This window comes from Schistocerca cancellata, chromosome 8 (assembly GCF_023864275.1).
Source record: "Schistocerca cancellata isolate TAMUIC-IGC-003103 chromosome 8, iqSchCanc2.1, whole genome shotgun sequence".
Taxonomy (NCBI): domain Eukaryota; kingdom Metazoa; phylum Arthropoda; class Insecta; order Orthoptera; family Acrididae; genus Schistocerca; species Schistocerca cancellata.
The window spans coordinates 304,356,236-304,380,706 of record NC_064633.1 but is presented as its reverse complement, the minus strand read 5'-3'; the positions used below and the strand labels follow the sequence as shown (position 1 = coordinate 304,380,706).

General features: G+C 42.5%; 1 protein-coding gene across 2 annotated transcripts; it reads left to right on the top strand.

The window, feature by feature from the left end:
- Positions 1-19,747, top strand: LOC126095077 (uncharacterized). 2 transcript variants are annotated; one of them, XR_007521906.1, is made up of 2 exons: positions 1-144; positions 13,015-13,129. XR_007521906.1 is itself a non-coding variant. In XM_049909759.1 (2 exons), exons 1-2 carry the CDS (start codon positions 43-45, stop codon positions 19,015-19,017), a joined length of 384 nt encoding a protein of 127 aa, XP_049765716.1. In that variant the 5' UTR covers positions 1-42; the 3' UTR covers positions 19,018-19,747. The 2 variants fall into 2 exon arrangements, 1 of the variants encoding a protein (XP_049765716.1); XM_049909759.1 differs by lacking the exon at positions 13,015-13,129 and adding an exon at positions 18,736-19,747.
- Positions 19,748-24,471: the final 4,724 nt, after the last annotated feature.

Sequence of the window (24,471 nt, the reverse complement as noted above, 5' to 3'; positions counted from 1 at the left end):
CTCGACGGTACGACGCCACAAGACACAGCGAGACACACAGGGATGGCGGCTGCTACGGCAACCAGAGTCGCTGCTGCGACAGCGGCACTTGTGCTGCTGCTGAGCTGTGCAGCAGCTGCGCAGGAGCTGGTCGAGGACATGCAGGTGCGTCTGTGCATGCGGCCACCCTACACTCACCAATACATCCGCTCACCCCCAGAAAGCTTACCAGCCTTGCCCATTTTTCACGTATACACTCCCTCTCCTAAGGGCCGACTGCACCAGCATAGATTAAAATGCAATATAACTTAGGGTCACGTGATCGCGGTTAAAAATTGCGATTATGTTGACTGTACCAACGTTAAATGTCGGTTATGAAAACGCGTTCAGCTACCCAGAGATTCTACCACTGTTAACTGATTGTATTACACAGGAAAGCGCCCATTATATAAGCAAGATCATCACAATCGGTGTCTGTGGTCCTTATCTCTAACCTGTTTGTTCCTTTTGTGAGATTGTAGGGTTGTTATTTTAACGTAGGTATTCTTATTGGGCTACACAAACTTTGGCATACTAGTTAGATGCCAGTCGGAAGCAAGTACTAGTTTTACAAGCTGTGACGTAATCGTGAATAAGGACAGTTACCCATGTAGCACAGGATTTGTTTCTTTCATTCCAGTCGATGGTTAAAAGAAAGGTCTCCAGTCCATCGGTTGCAGTCTATAATGACCACTTCCAGAAATAATTAAAATAGCTGAAGCCTTATACAGGATGGCAAATGATACTTCTCTCACCTTATGATAGGCAGCCCAGCATAAGCAGCTAGGGAGGATGATGTAAGCTGGGCTATCTTAACGCAAGTGAAATATTTTCCAAGCCTATTTTATTTTGCCGACCCTGTGTTACCTTAATATTTAGCCAACGTATCAGAATCAAAGTAATAAACCAAGTTAGCCTAGTATTGTCTAACACATATAACGATGAAGTGCAAACTGTGAAACAATGCTGGCGGAATCTTATTGTGGAAGTTACTTTTCTTAACAACAAACTGATGGTGTCACAACGGCACACTAATTTGTTTGTCGTTGATTTGTTTTACGGAAGGTGGTTTTCGACAGCTCTAATATGTCTAATAGGATTTATGTACATCAGCTGCTATATAATCTCTACTGAAATGCGCTAGACGATTCCCTACATGAACCATATCCAGGCACTGTCGAGTGACAGAAGATGGCCCAATTAGCCATACTAGTAGCACAGACGAATAACGTTTATACAGCAGCCATAAACATGTATTTCATTAAAGAAATTTTACTTTTTGTCCATTTACAGGATAATACGAAGAACAGATTATTCACTTCCATTTCTGACAGCAATCACATCTGTAAGCCAGCTCGGAATCTAGTCGAACTAAGCTTGATTGACAGATATGGATATATCATTCCACGCTGCATCGGTCTCATGCCAGGGCACATCATTTGTAGTGCATGGGAAGTGATGGTGAGCCACTCTCTCGCGCAAACCATGACGACATCATATCAGTGGGCGTGGGCGAGAGAACTGCAGATACCGGCAAATATAGTGCCCATACTACCTGTTTACCTAAGTCAGGACACCACACCACAGACATCACACTGTCTGGAGGTATCTTGTTGGATTACGTCACAGGCACGTCGAAGTTATAGCACAGAGTCGGCTTCACCACTTCATAAATATCAAGGTTGTGGTCCAAATTACCGGCTATGCAGACCATAGGTGATCGGGTTGTATACACAGTAGCATACCACATTATCATCACAGGTACTGTGCCGGTGTGGAAATAACTAATGCAGTCTGGCAACATTCACTCTCCTCACAGTATCCACACACTGGTATATACATCCTGATGCTGCAGAAAGAAATGGTACCCTTCTGAAAAGACGAAATGCTGCTACTTCTACGTTCTTTGTTGTCAATGCGTGCAACACTATCGACTGCAGTGTCGAGGGAAGCTGCAACAACACACACTGGGCTGAGAATCAGCAGCACTCTAGATGTAACCGCATTGTCCATGTGGAGAGTTTCCTTGCTGCAAACAAATCCATTCTATTTTGGCAGTTGAGAAGTGGTTGTTCGATCCTGCATGGTCGCACCAACAACATCTTGGTCTCCTCGGGCGGTTGAGAACCATCATGAAATTATGGCCTTCCATGTTTGCATGATTGTCATTGAATCTAGACTGTGAATAAACCATTGTGGAATGCTACATAGTAATCTGTCTGCCTCCATGTCGGAGTAGTCAGCTTAGATGGCTGTGATCTAATGTTCGATTCCTAGTACTGCCAACGATTTTTGCTTGGCGGGTGGACGGATATGGGGTGCACTGAGCCTCATGACGCCAATTGAGGAGCTGCTTCACCGAATAGTAACGGCTCCATGGTCTAGGAAGTCTAAAAAAACGGCCAGGACAAGTCTAAAAAGCAGCCACATGGCTGTCCAAGCCGCATATGCATGATGCTGCAAGGTAATTGATGACATAGCAGCGGGTAGACACCCCTTGGGCCTTCAAGGACTGGACAGGAGTTCTTCAAACCTGTCTCATATGCCACAATCCTATATATATATATATATATATATATATATATATATATATATATATATATATATATATATATATATATGGGTCAAATATTATAATCACTATTGTGGAAGAGAGTAGGCTGGGTCAACTGTATGAGTGGCAAAAAGGCAAAACCCATTGACATAAGTGACTGTCACCAAGCACAAGTTGCTACGACTTAATGTCTGCAAGTGAGCATCTCGGAATTGGCTCGTGTCGTACTGTAGTGAGCATCTATGGAAAGTGGTTGAAGAATTGTGAAGTATGAGGATGGGCCAAGGTGTTGGACATCCACAATGTTCACAGAACATAAAGTTTGGAAGCTTTTTCGGCCCGTAAAGTAGAACAGACATCGACCTTTGGCAGATATAAAGCACAAGTGCTTCGTAGCACACTATTTAGTGCACCTTATAGAACTTGCGGATCTGCGCAGATCTACCCAGCGACGTCGTCATCTACGACTGCGGTGGTATGAGGCATCGGCAATGAACCGTGGATTGATGGAAATTTTCTCGTTGTCAGATAAATCAAATTTCGAGTTACACCAGATCTATGGTCATGTACAAATGCACTATCATTCAGACGAACACTCTTCGGAACATGCGTTTCACCATGGATTCATGCTGATGATGGCAATGTGATGGTATGGAGAACATTCAGCTTGGCGTCCTTGGCATCTGTGAAAATTGTTGACCACCCACAATCTTCATGCTTGATGTCTTCTCCAAAGACAGAGGAGGAATATTGTCCATACAACAAGACCACAGTTGCGATATAATGTTTTGAGGAGCTTGATAGTTAACTCCCGGAGTCTTGTCCACCAACTTCGCCTGATCTCACACCAACGAAACAACACCTGCGAAAATAGTGGGGCCAGCCCCTTGACCACGAACGACTAGCCCGCACCTTACAGGAATTACAGCATCTGTGCGTAAACATCTGGTGTGAGATGCAACGAAAGTCTTGTCGAATCCATGCAGAATCTATCCTGTATTGCGTTATAACTGTAGACCAACGCCCTATTAGTCACGGATCATAGAATTTTGTCGCCATGTAGTCGGTAGACTAACAGACCGGGAGCTTCCAGGGTCAATCCCAGATAGAGACGGAGATCGTTCCTCCATCCAATCCATCCAGGACGGCTCCAGATCCACAGAGAATCATGGACCTTCCTCGGGAGCAAAAAGTGGCCCGATACGCTTCCTCTCCTAGTGCTGCAGCAAAAAAAATTCTGCACTATGTTGTTAGGCAATAGCCTGAGCACATTCTTGTACTTCAGATTTTACTTTTACGGCAGGGTTTTGGCTTTTCAGAGGACAATGTAGTTGGCGATGCTGTTAACTACCTCGTGTGGTTGCACTCAGTGCTAACCACTGTTACGTCCGAGCATGACAAGCAGATGCATGTTGAATGCCACCTTTGTGTGTGGTAATTTCAACGGCCAGCAGCTGAAATTAAAGGAAGAGTTGTAGTCTTGCCGAAATTGGACTCATCCACTAACAGGTAGAAACAGGCTGCTTTTAAATTCCGTCGCAGTTACGGCGGAAACATTCTGGAGGTATCATCTGGTGTCCTTCATAGAGCATTCAGAAGCGGCGACGGAGAGAAGACGAGCAGAGCAGTTGTGACTAGGAAGGGTCATTCGCGGAGACGCTGCCGCACAGTGGCAGCAGCTCCTGCCGGTCACGGTGTGGTTCCAGCAGCAGCGGTGTTAATGACGGCTGGCTTTCACAGTGCGCCGCGCCCCGTAATTACGGATTACCTCCAGAGGAGGCCACAGCGCGAATGGCAGCGCCGCGACGCCTAAATGGCCGACGGGCGGCGCCTTATTTACTGGCAAACAGCGCCGTAGCCGCTGCCGCAACATCCGCTGCTCTCATCTGGCCAGAGCGCCGCGGCGCACCGTAATTACTTTGGCGTACCGTTTCCCGCCCCCCGCGGCAGCCTGGCCCTTCGCTCTCCAGGCGTGCTGAGGCTCCACGCTGAGCAAAAGAGACGAGACGGGACGGGACGAGATGGCCGAGACCGCCGCCGAGAATAGGAGGGCTGGAAGGAGGGAGAGAGGAAGGGAGGAGGGAGGGTGGGAGAGGAGGTCTGCTCCCGTAATGGTCGGCCTCCTCCTCTCTTGCAGAGCAGTGCAGAGCAACAGCTTCTAATGGGCACGACGTCGCCCTCGCCATGGCGCACCATTTCACTATGTTTCTTGCTTTCCTTAGTTCTCGCAATATGCTCACAGCCGTGTCTACCTGTCGACAAGTTTGTCCTTACGTTCTGACCTAACTGAGAGGTCAACTTTTTGTTTTCAACGTCCGATCTGTCATGACATTACAACTACAGGGAACATCCGCTGATGCCCTGTGCATAAGTGTTGCGCAGTGTCTATTACACCCATCTATCACATCACATCGCACTTTTCAATTCTGAGTGCACAGTGAGTGCTTAAATATGGCTCCAAAAAGCAATCTCAAGCAAGCGCGAAGTGCCTGCTGAGAAGTTTCGCCTGATTTCAAGCAACCCACGTAACGTAGCTGTCACGTGTCTCCTTCTTCTTGACAATTCTGGGTCACATACTGCAGGTGCAATGAAGATGCTCCTGCAGGGTTTTTGATGGGAAGTGTTTGACCACCCTACCAAACAGCCCGAATTGTATACCCTCCGATTTTCATCTCTTCGCTCACATGAACTGCTGGCTATGAGTACAGCATTTTGGCACAGACAATGAGCTGTAGACCACTGGAAGCGCACCCCGTTTGCCAACAGCACTCGGCAGACCGAATGCTCATCCATCCAAGTGCTAGCCCAGCGCTGAACTTGGTTGATCTGAAGGGAACCGATGTTACCACTGCGAAAGGCTGACCATCAAGACTGATGACATATAATTATCTTAGACTCTAGACAGGTTAGTCAGAAATGTGATCCTGCACACAGATGCTTGCTCGCCAGGTTTCGAGAGGGTGCGTTTCTGGATGAGGTATCGAATATATTGCTTCCCCCTACTTATACCTCCCGAGGAGATCACGAATGTAAAATTAGAGAGATTAGAGCGCGCACAGAGGCTTTCAGACAGTCGTTCTTCCCGCGAACCATACGCGACTGGAACAGGAAGGGAGATAATGACAGTGGCACGTAAAGTGCCCTCCGCCACACACCGTTGGGTAGCTTGCGGAGTATAAATGTAAATGTAAATGTAAATGTATATCGTTATTGGCTGTCGGAACTAGTGGTGGCAGTAATAGTATTATCATTATACAGAGAACATAGTGTATTACACAGGACTTCAGAAAATAGCAAAGGTTTAGATAAACTGAGACACTGGGAGCTGCCAAAAATATTCCTTTACATAGACTCGAGAAATCAACTAATGTGTTTCCCAACGGCCAGGAATAAAAATTTGTAGTCGTTAGCACTTCGAAATGCCGCAGTATCAGAGAAAAGAGTGTCCACAGATATGGTGAGAAGTGAATCGCGTAATAAATATAACGTGAAAGGAAAAGACGAACAGAGTTCGTGGGAACCACTGTAATTTTGATTAGGTGACCCTGGAAACTTGAAAAACGTTATAGAGCGTTGACGTTTTGACACCTATCTGTTACTGTGGGCGTGTGATAAATCCCATTTAATGCGTAACGCAAAAGCCATAAGATGCCTTATTGGAATTTTGTCCTCTTTCATGTAGCTGAACTGTCGTCGACAGGTAGAAACGACAACATCATTCTTTTTAAGAATATAAGTAGGTAATTTCGCTGCATAAACCGAGTCCCGAACCGTCCTGATAGGAAATTAGGCAGAGAAAGGATTCCGCTTTAAATGGCGAGGTGTAATTGAAAGGAAATAGAGCAAAAAAGCACAATGAACAGAGGCGCTGCCCAGTCATGCTTCACTTCCAGCTCACGCCTTGCTGGATCATACTTCCTGCTCCCTAACACTCGAACTGTCGATGTTCCCTCATCCATGCAGGCGACACGTACAACGGCGTTCTTCTCTGTTTCTCACAAGCATCTTGGTAAAAGCCATTCAACATATTTCTAGGTGGCAGCATTTTGTAGCTTTCATACTTTAAGAGACAGGCACAGTGAAGCAAAGAGTAAGTGCTTGCAGTTCAGAAAAGAGGCGAGTGAATTCAGAGAGAAAGTAACAGTTTAACTCGACAAGGTAGAGAAAGTAAATTGACCAAGCTGTTACTCGCCTACACTGATACAGGGAAACCGTGTAATTCCGAATAACTATTGCCTAACAGTTTCGAAGCTCTCTCTCCCAAGTTCGCTGGGCCATCTTGCTTGCTCAGTTACAAAACTTTTCTAAATAAGGTTTAATAAAAGTGGTTCATAGTAAATAGTGATAATGTGAATATGATTTTAAATATCTGATACGACAATAGCGTTATTCGAATATTTGTCGTCGTTTTTGAAAGAGAAAACGAAAATCAAGTTTGTGCAGGCTGCACGCACACTACCGTACGTCATACTGCGGTGGTGCAGCGAAGTGAATGATTCATGTAGTGAATAATTTCTGTACCAATGTAAAACATACAATGGTAAGCCACAGAAACTCTGGGACGTAGCTGCCTCTAAAGTCGACAGTTGTCGCGTAACAGGAGGGTCACTTAGGAAATAATCTCAAAATTGGGTAGTCACAAGCGGTAAAATGATTACAAAAAAGTGTTCATAATCGACATCTGCATTTTTTGGTAGTGTAAGAGTGGAATATGTGTGGTTCAACGTCTGTAAGTGTTTGAGAGCAGTTTACAACATATATACGTCGATGTTTCCAAAGAGAATAATCCTGAGACATCGTTGCATTGATTGTCACTGGAGAAGAGTTAGTTTACTTAAGGAATTTTGATGGAGGACGCAAGCAGGGTGCCTGGTTGTGTTCTTCGAACAAAATAAATAACAGATACGGAGTTCAAAAAGATCCAACATGGATAAAACAACAGTTGGTTTTCTGTTAATACCCGAGCGCACCACAGTTACGCGTATACCAACCTGATGCAAGACAAGCAGCGTTCTCCACCTAAGTAAATTCATGTACAGGTCACTGGAACCAAATACCAATGCTTCGTGATATATTATCAAGAGAAGAAACAATTTTTTTTTCTCCTGAAGATATTTGGTCTAACAGTAAGGTGACCGCGAAATTCAAAACCCCGTGTAGATTGTAATCTCCGATACTGATTTACTTTTAATTCTATTCGATATCTATGTTCTTCATCCATGGTGTAGAAATTTATTTACTTCGGCATTGTTTCGTATAATAGAAATGGACAACATCAGTGACAAAGTATGGTTTATTAAAATGGTAACTAGTTGTAACAATTTGTCAGGAATCAGCTAGCATGGGCTCACGTTCGGTCCCGACGCGGTTTTTGTTTGCTAATATATACAAAACATGGAAAATTAAACTCTGGAAATGTTATATGCCTGAGTATATCTATATCAATTTTTCAAGAATGAAACAGTCTCTTCTAGTACCAATTTACAGATATATTATTACAAATACATCCTTACAGCCAAATTAATTAAATGGAAATCTTCCCCATCAAAATGGAAGTGTTTCTCGTAAGATAGACTTTGGCTCTATGGCAAACTGTAAAAAATAAAGGCAGCACATAACTGAATAGTTTTTGGCCGTTAGTTAAAACTTCACCTTCCACCCACAGATAACACTGCTACTCCAAAATATCTGAAACTTTGCTGTACTTCCATTAGAAGACGTATACAGTACATTCATATTTTCATCATATAATACGTATGGAGGTAATGAAGTCACTAAGAAATTATTTGGCTGACTAAACAAAATACAAAGATACAGCTCTTCCTTAAAAACCAAAATACTGGCAGTGCCTACTGTGAGAAATGAACACTGTGAATAAATTATTAGAACTTAGTCATATGTAGGCCACAATTCGAAGAGTAAAGAAGAACATTAGATGCATCGACCAATAAACAGCATTCGTCCTCAATTAGCTAAGACATTTGATATATACTGGAAGTGTATGCAAGCTGCCTAACCTAAAAGCTACTGACTACTGAATGAATGCCACAGCCGAAAAAGTGACCGATACATTTCCGGGTATTTTCTATGAGACTAACATTATCCGAACAGTTCTAAGGAGACCTGCCTTGTGAGGAACAAATCTTGAGAATCTCATTTCGAACGACCACTGCCCTGTTCGAATACAGCCCACCAATGGACTCATGAATGAGTGCTAAAGACTCTACTACTTGACTCTTCAAGTACTATTTGCAATTCTGGAGGGTAGGGGGTTGGGTCCATTGAAACGTACCCTGTGACGTTCTTCGTTTTTAATTCCTCTTGTTTAGCGCCTGAAGTGGACACTAGGGAGGCTGGGGAGTCCATAAACATTGTAGTCCATGTTGAAGTGACGTTTACTGGAGATGTCGATTCGTAGATAGCAGGAACGACACTGCTACACAATATAATAAATATAGTTGAAAACATCTTTGATATGGAAAGTACAGTATCTTTCGCAAATGACCTGATACACGCAATCCAGACGAAGAAGGCGTCCGCAGTACTGTGATCAAATTCTTCATTGCTGAGGCTCAAATCGTTGTCGGTCGTCCTGAGATAGATATACTGTAGTTCCTCAAATTTATTTAGGTAATTACCTAGATAATTTCTTAAACACGATGGAATATTGTCTTTGGAACCTCCTCTTATTCGTCTTAGATCACCATTTGCTAAAACCTCCACGTCGAATATGAATTTTAATCTTAATTTATTTATTTTTATGGAGACATCATTTTTGAACTGTCGAATTTGCGTCTTAACTAGTTCTCTTTGAGGCAAGTTTTCTACACAGGCACCAGCATATCAATACAACGCATAGAAACTGTAATTTATAGAAACTAATAAACTGTTGCCCAGGAGGCTGCACATACGCACTCCGAAACTTGGTCATGCAGTGTCATTGGGCGGTAGAGAAAGCACACTTGTCTCTACTGTTCTGCTGCTTTAATTGATACCCAAAGAACGATACATAACACTCAATGTCCACAAATAGAGTGTTACAGCTAAAACTGCAATTCGATTTCTTGCTCTGTAACTCGTCACTTTTTAAATGACCTGCAATTTCATTGCGCTCCGGTTTCAACAAACTGTACATTATTTTTATAATCATCATCATCATTATTATGACAAGCGGGTTTAAGCCTTCAGGTCAGTTACGGGTTCTTATTGGTCTTGACGTCTTCTGCAGTTGCGTCTCTGTCTCTGTTGACCTGCGGATTTGTAGTGTCAAAGTGTTTTGGCTATCCTTCATTCAGGCATTCAATCGAAGTGCTGTATCCAGTATTTAACCATTTTCGATGAGACGTTCAAATCCTAGCTTCTGTCGTATGACTTCATGGCTTTCGTTGTTAAGTAGTGAATCGACCATCACGCATCGCACGAACTTCGTTTCGGTTGGTGCTGCAGTATTTGTTCCGCCTACGGTGAATTTAGAGTACAGTGTACAACACCACACGACAATAATGGTAACGCAGCTACTGCATATATTGCCTAAGTAAAGTCTCGTTCAGGGACCGATGGCCGTAGGAGTGTGGTCCCTTTAATCCCACAAACCAAGCAAAGTCTCGTTGCCTCTTTTGTGGCCCGGTGTCCATTACACTGTTCCAACGAGACGTGTAAATCCTCTACGCTGATATAATTTACGACATGTTATGTGAAAGCCCCAACTCAAATATTTGTCAATTTTTTTGTGGTCAATCTACATTTTTACACAAAGTGTTAACCTTGGAAGACTATTACGATGGTTTTCGTCGCAAATACATTTTTATTGTACATTTCCTGACAACATCGTAACGCTCCGTTTTGTATATCATCCATTGAACGATCTGTGAACAGCAAATAGCACTGTTGTGAGGTTATGTCGCCTATTTCTTTAAAATTTTCTGTAACCTCGTGGTGACTCCATTTACATACATTCAAATAGTGTTGCTGACAGACGAAATCGTTTTCTGACCCTGTCAGAGTAATTTAAAGAAGATGGAAAACTTGAGAATGGGTTGTGTTAATGCTTGTGTGGCCTTCAAGCTTACAGGTTAAAGCGTGGTTATTCATTTGGAATGAGTATGTGATAGTATTTGTTTAGTTACGGAATTAAATTAAATACTAAAATAGGAAACCTGGACTACCGATATTCTATATGTCCCCGAGACGAGAGCGAAACCTAAATTACCTCTTACGTTCTCCCGTGAGCAAGAGTAATTTTGGGCCAGGTTAATTCTAACGCAAAGCTCTTTGAAATGTATTTATTGACGGGGCCCTCAAGTGTAGTGCCCGTTAGAGAGGTTCTATGGTGTGTTGAAGGACGCCAGGAAGGGAGGAATGCCTTCCTGGAACGTATTTGGTGATTTGAACCAACCAGGAAATAGCAACTTAACAGAACTCGCTTGTCCTACGGCCGCAACTTCTTGTAGGAATGGTCGTTTAGGGTGTCGATAGAACATAGCGCCTACTATTAAGGTCGGTGTCCTAGATGAGTCATCAAGTAGCGTCAAAGTCCGTCAAAGAGGACCTCTGAGTAGGCGCCATGTTAGCGAAACTGTGGCTCTGAAGATTCACGCTCATGATAGCTAGTAGTGATAGCTCTTGAAAATCGAGTATGATGTCTACAATTCGCGAGACGTAAATGGTCAACGTGATTAACGTGATGAAAAGACAACAGCCGGCCTCCGTCTGCAAACCACGGCCTTATGCTACTGCCTACAGGCTGGGTAACAAGCCATCACGCTCCACTGTTGCTCCACATATATATGTGTCTCTTCCCTCATGACTGCATAGACCTCCCTCATTTCATTTTATAACTTTTATTTGTAGTTGATGTTTAATCAAATGTGAAAGGTGATAAAGAATATTAGGGCTCAATATAGCTTTCCTGTTTGTCAGTAAATGCTTAATGTGGAATAAATTCAAATCATAGACCTTGATAGTGTGCAGAAACGCAGTAAAAGACTCCCAAGTTATTCTTGCTCTTGTAACTTGACTTTTTCAGCCAAGAATTTTTGTTGAACGAAATTTGACGTATGCCTTTTGATATTTCATCATTTTTAAAGGCTACAAAGAAGGATATACGACGTATGATATATACTGTCCCTATACTATACTCACGTCTTCCCTACCTCTACCGCAGTTCTCTTCCCTCTCCCAACCCATCCTTTTATTTATTCCTTTACCTCTGTGCGTTATAGCGACTTTCTCGTAACTTCTGTCCTTTCATTTTAAATACACATGTAAAACAGTATGTATGAAAATATACGTAGCGTTTAATGCACAGCCACTGGGAGATACGCAACTTTTATTGTTAATTAACGAATTTTATATAATTCAAATAGATTCATAATATCGTCCATAACGAACTACATAGTATAGTAGTCAGTATTTACCATAAGGCTACTGTCACATACAGTTCATAAGTAAAGTCAACAACTTTGTATCTACTACAATATTACATCCATGTACGTCGTGTGAAAAGCTACGCTGTTACGTCGATCTGTTAAAGAACATGTAAAGTAACTTTCTCATTTAATCACTGCACGTTTTGCATTCGAGTTCTGTTACTTGCTTTTGTAAATACACTTAACTGAGAGATGCGTTATGAGATTGCATTGCCTTATGCGTACACGCTGAACTTTGTCTATCGTTTTATGATGTAAATCTGTTAGTACTTTTCTCCCTTAATTCTTTTACAATGCTGTTACATGTTGGAAGAATGTAATAGACAGTTTATCAGTCTTGCCATTACTTGGTTAACTTTTTTGAAATTTCGTTGCACAAGTCTATAAGCAATTGGTTGACATATAACAACACTTGCACCCGCTTTTCACTGGCTACAATTAAGACCACGTAGCATTACATCAGTTTGCACTTGGCTGTGGTACATGCCAGACGACGTGACAAAATGTACCCATATGTCAGTATTATCAACACTATATTAAACTGAAGATTTTTTATTTTTAATATTTGGTTATGTATCCCCATATACCTCAGCAGATTCATTGTGACATCAATACACCCATTATCTACCGTCTTGTATATACTTTTTAGTAGCCTTTGAAAATGATCGGAAAGCATAAGGCAATTTTTACCCGGTAAGAGGTGTCGATGAGAGAAGTGAAGTTTCAATTTAAATTAATGAGTCAAATTAGGAATGTTCCAATTAAAGTGATTGCGGTACTGCCTTTGCTATTCAAATTAGCTGTCTGAATAACGCCAATAAGTAGGATCGAGACAGAGGCTTGTAAGGGCACACGGACATCATTACTTTCATTGAGTTCCACTTGTTTGAGGAAGTCGGGTAGCAGCGTTGGGGATGGGGGAGGGCGAGGTGCACCACTACTAGTAGCTGGAGGAGGAGTACCGACCAGCAGAGCGTGCTCATGGGTGGCGGTGTTGGTTTCCGGCGGCTGCAGATGGTGTCGTCGGGACAGCGGGAGCACTACGTGCACAAGGACGGCGGCGACCACGGCAACGTCGGATACCTGCGCACCAAAGACAGCCGCGGCGACGACGGCTACAAGAAGTTCGACAGCTTCCACAAGAAGGACGGCGACTCGTACGGCTACGAGCACCACACATCGTACGGCAAGGCGGGCGGCGGGGAGTCGGGCGGCTCGCACGGCGACAGCGGCTCCTACAGCCAGGTATTCCCCTCACCATCCACCCAAAACCCACGGCAGGAGCAGGCATTTTCGGGCGCGGTGGCCGGCGGTGTAACTGAAAGAAATCTTCAAGCACAAAAGTAGCTTTGTGGGTATACCACTGCGGGCCCTATAGCGAAATTACTGTTCACAATATGAGCTCAGCAGACGAACTATTAGTCAGCATTTTAATGTCGTACTGGTCGTTTTAGAACAGCGTGTATTGTCTAGAGAAAGCTATAGGGGAAGAAGAGTAACACAAAATATGTGCAAAACTAAAAAGAGAATAAAAAGGAGTGGAAGACCGGATAATACACATTATGTACAAGATCCGAGAGGGAAATGTAAGAACAGAGGACCAGGGACCAGTTCCTCCAATTAGAAACGATGTGAGACAGGATCGGGTCTTTTGGCCCTACTATTCAGTCTGTACATGGAAGAAACAATGATGGAAACAAATTAAACAGTCCCAGTGAGATTAAAATTCAGCATGAAAGGATATCAGTAAAAGGCAATCCTCACTGAAACTCAGGAAAAGTTGCAGGACCTTTGAAATGGAATGAACAGTCTAAGAGCACACTCTATAGATCTGTAGTAAACTGAAGGAAGATGGAAGTGTTGAGGAGTAGTAGAATCGAAATTAGCAGTAAAATTAATATCGAAATTGAGGACTATGAAGAGCAGGAAAGAATGAATTCTACTACATTGGAAGCAAAATAACACATGACGGACAAAGCAAGGAGAAAAAAGTAAATGCTATCACAAGACGCCTATAAGCTTCAAACGTCGGCCTTTCTTTGAGGAAGAAATTTCTGAGCTTGCACCTCTGGTGCTGACTGCTGTACGGTAGTGAATAGTAGTGAGTCACAGGCTGTGGAGAAAATGGAAACGGAAAGAATCGAAGCGTTTCAGATATGGTGCTGTAGGAGGTTGTTGAAAATAACGTCGACTGATTAGATAGTGAATAAGAATGTTATACACTGAATCGGCAGGGAGAGGAACATGTGGAAGATAACGAAAACTAGAAGGGACCGGGTGGTAGTATCGCTTTAATACATCAAGAAATGACTTCCGTGGTGCCTGAGAAAGCTGCAGGGGACAAAACTGCAGAAAAGACAGAGATATGAATAGATCAAACTAATAATTGCGTATGTTGGGTACAAGTTCTCCTCTGACATGACGTGCTTATTTCAGGAACGAAATTCGTGGTGAACTGCATCTAACTAATCAGGAGAATTGTAAAGGAAGATTGTATAACTTGTATAAGGCGGTCACGTGGCGGTTAACTTGTCACTATCTGATGACACTAAGGTAGTTTGTTTGTTCCAGTTAGGACTATGGAATAAGCGTAGTTAAGATGGGTCCAAGTGTTCATTTTGTTCTGAGCGGTCCTGGAACTGTCTTGCCATGGATATATCCCCACTTCTTAATTTTATTTTTGTATTTTGTACCGTCTTCGGTTTACTATTTATTTATGGCAATTTCTTATAGTTCTTCTGGCACCTCTCCAATCAGTTTGATTGCCCTTGAATGTTTCTAAATATTATAAACATTTCTTTCAGTTTTTTAGAACAGCTTCTACTGTGTGTCTCTGTCAGCGATAAGTCGAATTGGATCACAAAATTGACCGTGAAGGTCTGAGGATTTCGAATTTTTCTCGAGAATCTTATTTACGAGTTCATATTTCAAAGACGAAAATTGTTAGTGTGTTAACAAATGGGTGAAAGCCTAAAAGTTGTCGTAAGCCTTCGAAGGAAGTTTGCAAGTATAATACGGAATGTACGTGGCTCTATTACCGAAAACAATTAATGATATCCCTGCAGCAATAAGGAAATCCATACAGATAGCGTGATGGCTAGGCTCCGTACGAACACGTGGTAAAAATTCCGTCTCCATCAAAGGGTACTTCTGACAATAGAAAAACCTGGTTGATCAAAAGAAAGATGGTTTAGCGAGGTTTCAAAGCAGCTGGAAGTAGAGAAGTTACATGACTGAAAAAAGGAATCCTAATAGCAAATCAACAATGAGGCGAATGGCGCAGAGTACAAAGTCAGCACTGAAGTGCTGAGCTGTATCATAGGACATGGAATGTATAAAGAAAGTCTTGTTCTGGTAACGGTGGAAATATGTGACTGCGTGAATCAGAAATGACGGAGCAGGAGTTACGTAACGAACAGATACGTAAGTCTTTGTAGTTGGGCCACTACGAAGCATTAATATTGTAGTGAGACAAATTGGAGGCGAGTTTAGTCAATTCCAGAAATTGACCATTTCATGGAATGTTTGTAAGTAATGCGTTATCTACTAAATTCTCTTTCCAACATCTACTCCAGAAATGCATATCAGGAGTTGTGGAACGTTGTTTGCAAGAATTCTAGTTGGTACAGTGAAGCCCTTTATTAATTCTTTTTCACTAATAACACATTCAGTATATTCCTAGTGTGTGGTGGATCAGTATTGTATAGGAATCTCTCTCATCATTTCTAAGTATACACCGAATTTAAAGTTTCCTACGATATCAGTTTTCATGTATTGGCTAGAAAGTATCGACGAGCTTAAAACTCTACCCATACTCAAGTACAGACAGAAACTCACAACCTGCGGTTAGTAAGGTAGTGATTCTTTCCCGAGACTACATAAGTCGTCAAAACCATTATCTACTATAGTTTAACGTGGAAATACCTGCCTAGATTTCTGGCGCATGGAGAAGTTTTCATCACCTCGGTGGCTGATATGAATAACAGGAAAACTTCTGTAAGCATTTTGACGAACAGAATGTGAGCTCAAATCCAGGTCTTAATCCGAAAACTCTTACCACTAATTTATGATATCATGACATTTGTACATTTTGGTGGTTATTCGTCAATCAAATACCAATGCCAGGCCCCTAAGCTGATTTGATCGTGCTTTGAAGCTGTACACTACCTTCGGGCAGAGTGTTCTGTCTCCTGCAGTTCCGCCTCTTCCCTTTTCTGATTTCCATCTTTTGTGTAGTAGCCTGTCTCTGTCAGATAACTGATGACAACAGTGTAGCGTGTAGAAATGCGAAATGACACTATGGAATGCTCATTACGACGACGAACAAGAACCGATCAACACCGACAATCAAAGCCAGAATCATCGCAAATCTTCCACAATTAGAGTTCCAAATTCGAAGGTTTGGCCCATGAAGGGAAGTTATAGCTGCATTTTCAAATCGTCACTTAGAAACTTCAACATGAAAATACCATCTGCAGATCCAGTCACCAGGACGTGTGATTATCTCCTGCATCTGACCAACAGTGATACCACTGAGCATGATCCGCAGCGACTCTTGAAGTAACGGTTGTATACACCGGAAACGATTGCTAAACGGGAGCTGTCGCACACACTTTTGGTCAGTTTTCATTCGGATGAAGTGGTGGAATATAAGATCACTTGTAGCACAAACTCAGCGAACAGCCTCCAATTACGTATCACACCTCCATGACACATCTCACACGTCACCAATGTGCTGCAGCAAGACGTTGCATAAATATCTCCAGTAGGAGTTTGCCAAGAGAATAGTCTGTGATTCCCCACATTTACATTTTGCTCATTGATGCAACTTTATATTTGCTTCGCATGAATATAAAAAGATTCAGTTCAGTCAGAAAATATAAAACGTACGAAAGGGACTCAATATGACCAGAACTCATAATTCGAAATACTCTGTTGAAGTCATTAACACTTGAGCGATAGATCTGCCATTATTTAGATTAGAATTCATATTCTTCTTTTCGCAACAACCCACATACACATTCTACAGTAACTGCAATTACTTGTGATTTATCTAGTATACGTTACAATATTTTATCTAAAAATTGAGAATTATCTGTTTCATTTGTCACTGAGATAACAGCAATCAACGTAATGTATACAAAATGCTACAACCAATCCTGCACAAATTTATATGTAATGTTATCATAAATATTCGTCATTGTTTGTTTTCAACGAAGGGGCACCTGATTTATGTTGAGCACAGTGCAGTTGATTTGTAAATAATTGTTGGTATCGACATCTGCTTATAGACAGGTACTCTTAATCAATATGATATGTCCAACTAAAATATGTTTTAGCTTCCATAACTCTTGTTGGGATCTGTATGAGGCACTATGTAGATCTTTACAGTTTTTAGCATTCGTAGACGAGTCTGATGCTACTGGGGTTTCGTTTCTTAGTTAGGTACAAAGTGATTCTGTGTCTGTTGGGTTTTTCTACTTATTACCGAGTTTGGTAGTAAGTCATGCCAACGCAAGACTACAGAATCAGATTGCATTATTTTTCATCCTAACATGTTGCTGACCCATCAGATATCAAACCACGAATTTAATTACAACATGTTCTGTGCCACGTTTAACTATAATATATATAGTTTGTTTGTTATATAGAGTGGTTTATTGATCCATCTCATCTGTCACACGCATGTCTAAAAATAAAATCGTTTGACTTCAAAATCGAGCATGTCATTTAAATACTACCAATTAAACAGCTGAATGAATTATCCAAGAATAATACATACACCTGAATACAGCTACAGTTTTAGGCATGGAAATAAATCACACCAAAATATCTACTAGATCAGTCTCGAAAGCGAACTCCTTTCTAACATTATATTCGACTGCATGTATTAACTTATCTCAAACAAATTAATGGTGATACAAATATTCCCTGGACAATGTTTTCAACATTATTTTTAGGTCCCTTTCAGTGTATTTCCAGTATCAAATATCAAATTTTCGATCCTTTCCTGAAGCTTGGACGAAGCTTGCTGTGGCCTTTGTGTTACATACATCTTCAGTATGATGCTTTTGTATATAAACTAGACTCTTTCCTAAGTTAATCGTGGCTGTTTCATTACTATCATTTCTATACGTTATTGGACTGTCTCTTCCCATTCACCTTGCTCTTTGTGAGATGAAACTTCTCATTCATTTAACTTCAGGTCTTATTTTAGTATTATTTTAACAGGAAGAGACTACGAAGTTAATGGGAAAAACTTAAGCACCGAGTTGCTCACAGGAAACTGAGACAGAAATGTTAACAACACTTGACCAAAAACACACTTTTTAAATTTTATTTTACGTTATCAGAGGTTGAGTTGTTGATGACATCGTTACATTGGTAATCAGTATGAAGAGACTCTTTATCAATATATTATCGACATTTGAAAAATGTTTAGAGTTTTTTTTTCTCGGCATTTGCAAAACTTTTCAACTCTTTTTAGGTGTTCTAGAAAGGAATATTTCAGGCTGATGTAGACTTGATGACGTTGAACATAAATTAAATGAACAGGCAATTTTAAACTGGTAATTCGCAATGGTACAAGCTTTGTGAATATTAAGTGAAAACACGTGGAGTTTGCGGACTTAACCTGACAGTTTCTCTGTGTCGGACACTTCTTGCAAGTACAGATTTACAGTTGCTTCTATAAAGAGGCGACAGCGCTCTTAGCCAGTGCATGCATGCTCACAGGGTGACCACCACGGTGCCGGATCGGAGCACTACCTGCGCGCCATCGACGGCGGCGATTCGTACGACCACGGCGGCGAGCACTACGAGTCCCTCGGCGGCGACTACGGCGGCGGCCACTCGGCCCACTACAGCAGCGGCGGCGGCAGCGAGGGTCACTACGGCGGCGCCGGTCACTACGAGTCCGGCGGCGACGGCGACGGTGGCCACCACTACAGCGAGCACTACTACTCCAGCGGTGACGACGGCGGTCACTACACAGGCGGAGAAGGCGGCCACTACTGAGCGTCGCTAGCGATCCGCGACACCTCACGCCACCTACCGCCGTCTACCGGCGCCACGCAGTACTACTCCACGCCGAGTGTTTCTCTAGATAGCCTCGTGGGGCAGTGGACTTTCCTGTAACTTGTACAGCAAGCAACTCTCTAGGAAAGCACTTTTAAAATACGGTTCAAACGAGAATCAACGGCTATTGTCACAGCATGCTAGTTGTGATGCAGTAAAACACTCTAAGCTCTTAGAGACGCTGTTCACCAAGTTTACTAACAAATTCGGACTTGTTCAGCTGCAGCAATTTTTAAAGCTAACTACACGCGCTACTACAGAACCAGAATGTGGCATACGATCTCAGCTTAAGAAAACAACACAAAATCCACCACATCTTCCTCTCTGTTTGGACAATTAAGCTCCATATTAAATTTATCCCAAACATTCTATTCTCCTCCTTTTGGAAGTCTAGTTTCAGAATGGCGTATTCTCTTCGTGGTCTACAGTCCCGTTCTGATATTTATGTAAGTGAATTTGCATAACACCAAAGCTTGGATCTCGTCCAAATCCCTCCGAATGGTGGCAGCTGACTACATCTTCTCGTTATTTATCTTGTGCTCTAGTCCCTGATTTACACAAACTCAACGAATTAATGCGTTTCATCGAAAATGTTACACCAGAGTGGCCCCACAAAGCTAGCTTCACTTCTTGCAGTACTGAAGTAACTTTCAAATTTAGTTGACGTTTCTGGAGTAGTATTTAAGTACTGTCTCTAACAATAATGTTGTTTGTTATTAAATTGTTATCTGTTACTAATAAACTTTAAAAATAAGATCATGGTGTCTACATTCATTTACTCTCTCAAAGTTTACAGTATTACAAATAGTGACGATAGAAAGGCAACAGTAAATTAGGCACACATTACCGCATTTTACACACGCTTGAGCGTTTGGCTATTAAAAACTTCAAAAACGGAGAAGTAGCTAAATATCACGAAAAAACTATTTTGGAATTCTATACCAAGCATTTCTGTTGCACACGTAATTGATTTTATAAATTAACAACAGATTAATGGGTAGGTACTGTCATAATGTTCAAAAATGCAGTTCTCACTTTGGCTGACGTACCACTTATTAGTTACAAAACATCGGTTATAGATCACAGAGACGGTGTCTTTGGTGACAGCAATCTACAATGGAGGAAAAGTTATTAATTTTACAATGCATAAAACAAGTAAACCAAACTGAATGTATAAACGTTCCCTCAATAAACATCCCCCTTCCTTGCTCTCGCTCTTTTATATAAGACCAGTCTGTAGTCGTTTTAGAGAAGCTGAATTTAGTAACCTTCAGAAAATTTTCGTTTAGATTCTCCGTGATTTTCCTACGCAACTCCTAGTTACGGGTTTAAGCAAACAGCTCACAGTTGATTTCTGCCCATACCCAAGTTCAACCAAGTTCCTGCACAGGCTAATAACGGATCTCATTTGTTAGAATACAATATTTACCCTGTTACGTAAGAAAAAATAAATGCATCTCCATCATAGTAACAGGGAAGTATTACCCTAATAACATCTCACATAACGGAAGGAATATGTCTTACGTAACGACATAAATCCGACCACATACTTCCCGTGATGTCAAATGGAGCAGTGTTGCAAGAGGCCGCGCATGAACTGGCGAAATTTGTCATCGGTGTCGGCTGTACTTCCCGGGAGCCACAACGCTCATCACTTATTCAGGTACGTAATTTGAATTTTAAGACTACGCAACAGATGATAAAGGAAGAAGCCGTCGCAAATGGCAAAATCAAAGATGTCGGTGGCAAGCATTATCCAACTGTAGTTATAGTTGTTGTTACGGTTTTCAGTCCGAAGACTTGGATTGACGCAGCTCTCCGTGTTAGTCCTTTCTGTGCGAGCCACTTCATCTACGAATGACAACTGCAACCTACATTCTTCGGATTCTGCTTACTAAATTCATGTTTTGGTCTCCCTCTATGATTTTTCCCCCTACTCTTCCCTTCAATACTAGACTCGTGATCCGTTGATGTCTCAGAATGTGTCGTGTCAACCGACCCCTTATTTTGGTCAAAGTTCTGTCACAAATTTTTGTCCCCAGTTATGTTCAGTACCTCTACATTAGTTACGTGATCGATCTATTTAATCCTCAACATTCGTCTGTAACATGTTTCGAAAGCTGCTATTCTCTTCTTGTCTCAACTGTTTTTCGTCCACGCATTCTACACTCCAGACACATAACTTCCGAAAAGTCTACCTAACGCTTAAATCTACATTCGATGATAAGAAATTTCTTTTCTTCAGAAATGCTTTTCTTAGCATTGTCAGTCTATGTCTGTATCTTCTCTGCTTCGGCCATCACCAGTAATTTTCTGGCCCACATAACAGATCTCATCTACCACTTTAAAAGTCTCCTTCACTAATCTAATTCTCTTAGCATCACCTCGTTTAATTTAACTACCTTCAATTATCCGTATTTTGTTTTCGTTGATGATAGCCTCCTTTTAAAACACTGTCCATTACGTTGTACTGCTATTTCCAGCCCTTCGCTGTCTCCGGAAGAATGAAATGTCATTGGCAAACCTTAATGTTTTTAGTTCTTCTCCCTTAATTTTAAATCCTGCTCCATTTTTTTCTTTGGTTTCCTGTACTGCTTGTTCTCTGTACATATTGAACTACTTCGAGGATCGGCCACAACACTGTCTCACTCTCTTCTCAACCCCTCTTTCCTTTTCATGACCTTCGGCTTTTATAACTGCCGTCTGGTACCTGTACAAGTTTTAAATAGCTTTTCGCTCCCTGAATTTTACTCCTGCTGTCTTCAGAGTGAATATTGTCAAATTCTTTCTCTAAGTCTACAACTGCTATGAACGTACGTTTCTCTTTCCTTACCCTATCTTCAAAGATAAGTTCTAGCGTCAGTATTTCCTCGGGTGTTCCTACATTTCTCCGGAATCCAAACTGATCTTTCCGAGAGTCGGCCTCAACCAGTTTTTCCATTCTTCTGTAAAGAATTCGTGCTAGTATTTTGCATTCATGACTTATTAAATGAACAGTTCGGTAATTTTCACACCTGGGAGCAACTGTGTACTTTGGAATTTCAATTACTACATTCTTAATGGCGTCTAATGGTAATTCGGCTGTTGCATATACCTTGCACACCAAATGGAAGTGATTTGTCATGGCTGGCTCTCCCTAGGCTGTCAGTAGCTCTGAAGGAATTCTTCTACCCTGGGGTCCCGTTTCGACTTAGATCTTTCAGAGCTCTGTCACATTCTTCTCGTCGTATCATACCTCTCATTTTCTCTTTATACACGTCCACTTCTCTTTCTATAATATTACCTTCAATTTAATCTTCCTTGTATAGACCCTCTGTATATTCTTCGCCCTTTTGCTTACAATGTTTTTGCATTTGAATTCTTGATATTTAGACAGCTGCTTCTCTTTTCTGGAACTGTCTCTTTAATTTTCCTGTAGGCGGTATCTGTCTTTCCCTAGTGAAACATGCTTCAAATTCTTTACATTCGTCCTCCAGCCATTACTGCTTACCCATTTGGCACTTCCCGTCATACATAAATCGGATTTTAAAACACTTATAAGTTAGCAGCAACGAACGGAAATATCGCTGAAATGTCTGACTCTCAAATCTACTGTCATCTGTAGTACAAAACAACTGCAGTGACCATCCCGTTAGCACTGGACAGACCTGAAATATGAGTTAAAAGTATTCTGTCGGCAGCATAATTACTAAATACTTCGTACAACCAACATGGGCATAGCCAGACAGTAACAAAAACCAAAGACGCAATGTACATTAAATCTTTCGCAAATTGGCGTTATTATTCTTCACAGCCCCGATAAGAATTTTGAAAGCAGTTGAGTAAGGAAACTCTTGCCTCCAAATGCTATTGACTGAGATAATGTAGATTGTTTTACGTGTTTTGAATGCACAATGAATCTCTAGGAAATTCATAAAAATATGTAGCGAACCCCAAAAAGTTAGTTAATGTAAGGATAATTCATTCCAAACTAAGAAAGAGGTGTCGGAACTTTCCTAATGACCGCGTGTGAGCAGGTTCACAAAGACTCATCGAGAAGCTGAGGTAAAATTCAATTGCGAACTACCAAAAATTAATAATGTGCTAGGAATTCAAATGAAATATCAGCCTTAAGGACCCGAAAAACAATTGATACCTAACTTCATCTCTTCAGCTTTTGTTCAGGTTAGCCATCGGAACGAAAGAAGAGCTTACCCTCTCTATGTGCGGTCCCCACCAAGCCAGAGACCAGTGTGACTATGTCAGCTGTTTGCCCTGCGAGCGCCCCTGCGAAATACACTCCTGGAAATGGAAAAAAGAACACATTGACACCGGTGTGTCAGACCCACCATACTTGCTCCGGACACTGCGAGAGGGCTGTGCAAGCAATGATCACACGCACGGCACAGCGGACACACCAGGAACCGCGGTGTTGGCCGTCGAATGGCGCTAGCTGCGCAGCATTTGTGCACCGCCGCCGTCAGTGTCAGCCAGTTTGCCGTGGCATACGGAGCTCCATCGCAGTCTTTAACACTGGTAGCATGCCGCGACAGCGTGGACGTGAACCGTATGTGCAGTTGACGGACTTTGAGCGAGGGCGTATAGTGGGCATGCGGGAGTCCGGGTGGACGTACCGCCGAATTGCTCAACACGTGGGGCGTGAGGTCTCCACAGTACATCGACGTTGTCGCCAGTGGTCGGCGGAAGGTGCACGTGCCCGTCGACCTGGGACCGGACCGCAGCGACGCACGGATGCACGCCAAGACCGTAGGATCCTACGCAGTGCCGTAGGGGACCGCACCGCCACTTCCCAGCAAATTAGGGACACTGTTGCTCCTGGGGTATCGGCGAGGACCATTCGCAACAGTCTCCATGAAGCTGGGCTACGGTCCCGCACACCGTTAAGCCGTCTTCCGCTCACGCCCCAACATCGTGCAGCCCGCCCCCAGTGGTGTCGCGACAGGCGTGAATGGAGGGACGAATGGAGACGTGTCGTCTTCAGCGATGAGAGTCGCTTCTGCCTTGGTGCCAATGATGGTCGTATGCGTGTTTGGCGCCGTGCAAGTGAGCGCCACAATCAGGACTGCATACGACCGAGGCACACAAGGCCAACACCCGGCATCATGGTGTGGGGAGCGATCTCCTACACTGGCCGTACACCACTGGTGATCGTCGAGGGGACACTGAATAGTGCACGGTACATCCAAACCGTCATCGAACCCATCGTTCTACCATTCCTAGACCGGCAAGGGAACTTGCTGTTCCAACAGGACAATGCACGTCCGCATGTATCCCGTGCCACCCAACGTGCTCTAGAAGGTGTAAGTCAACTACCCTGGCCAGCAAGATCTCCGGATCTGTCCCCCATTGAGCATGTTTGGGACTGGATGAAGCGTCGTCTCACGCGGTCTGCAC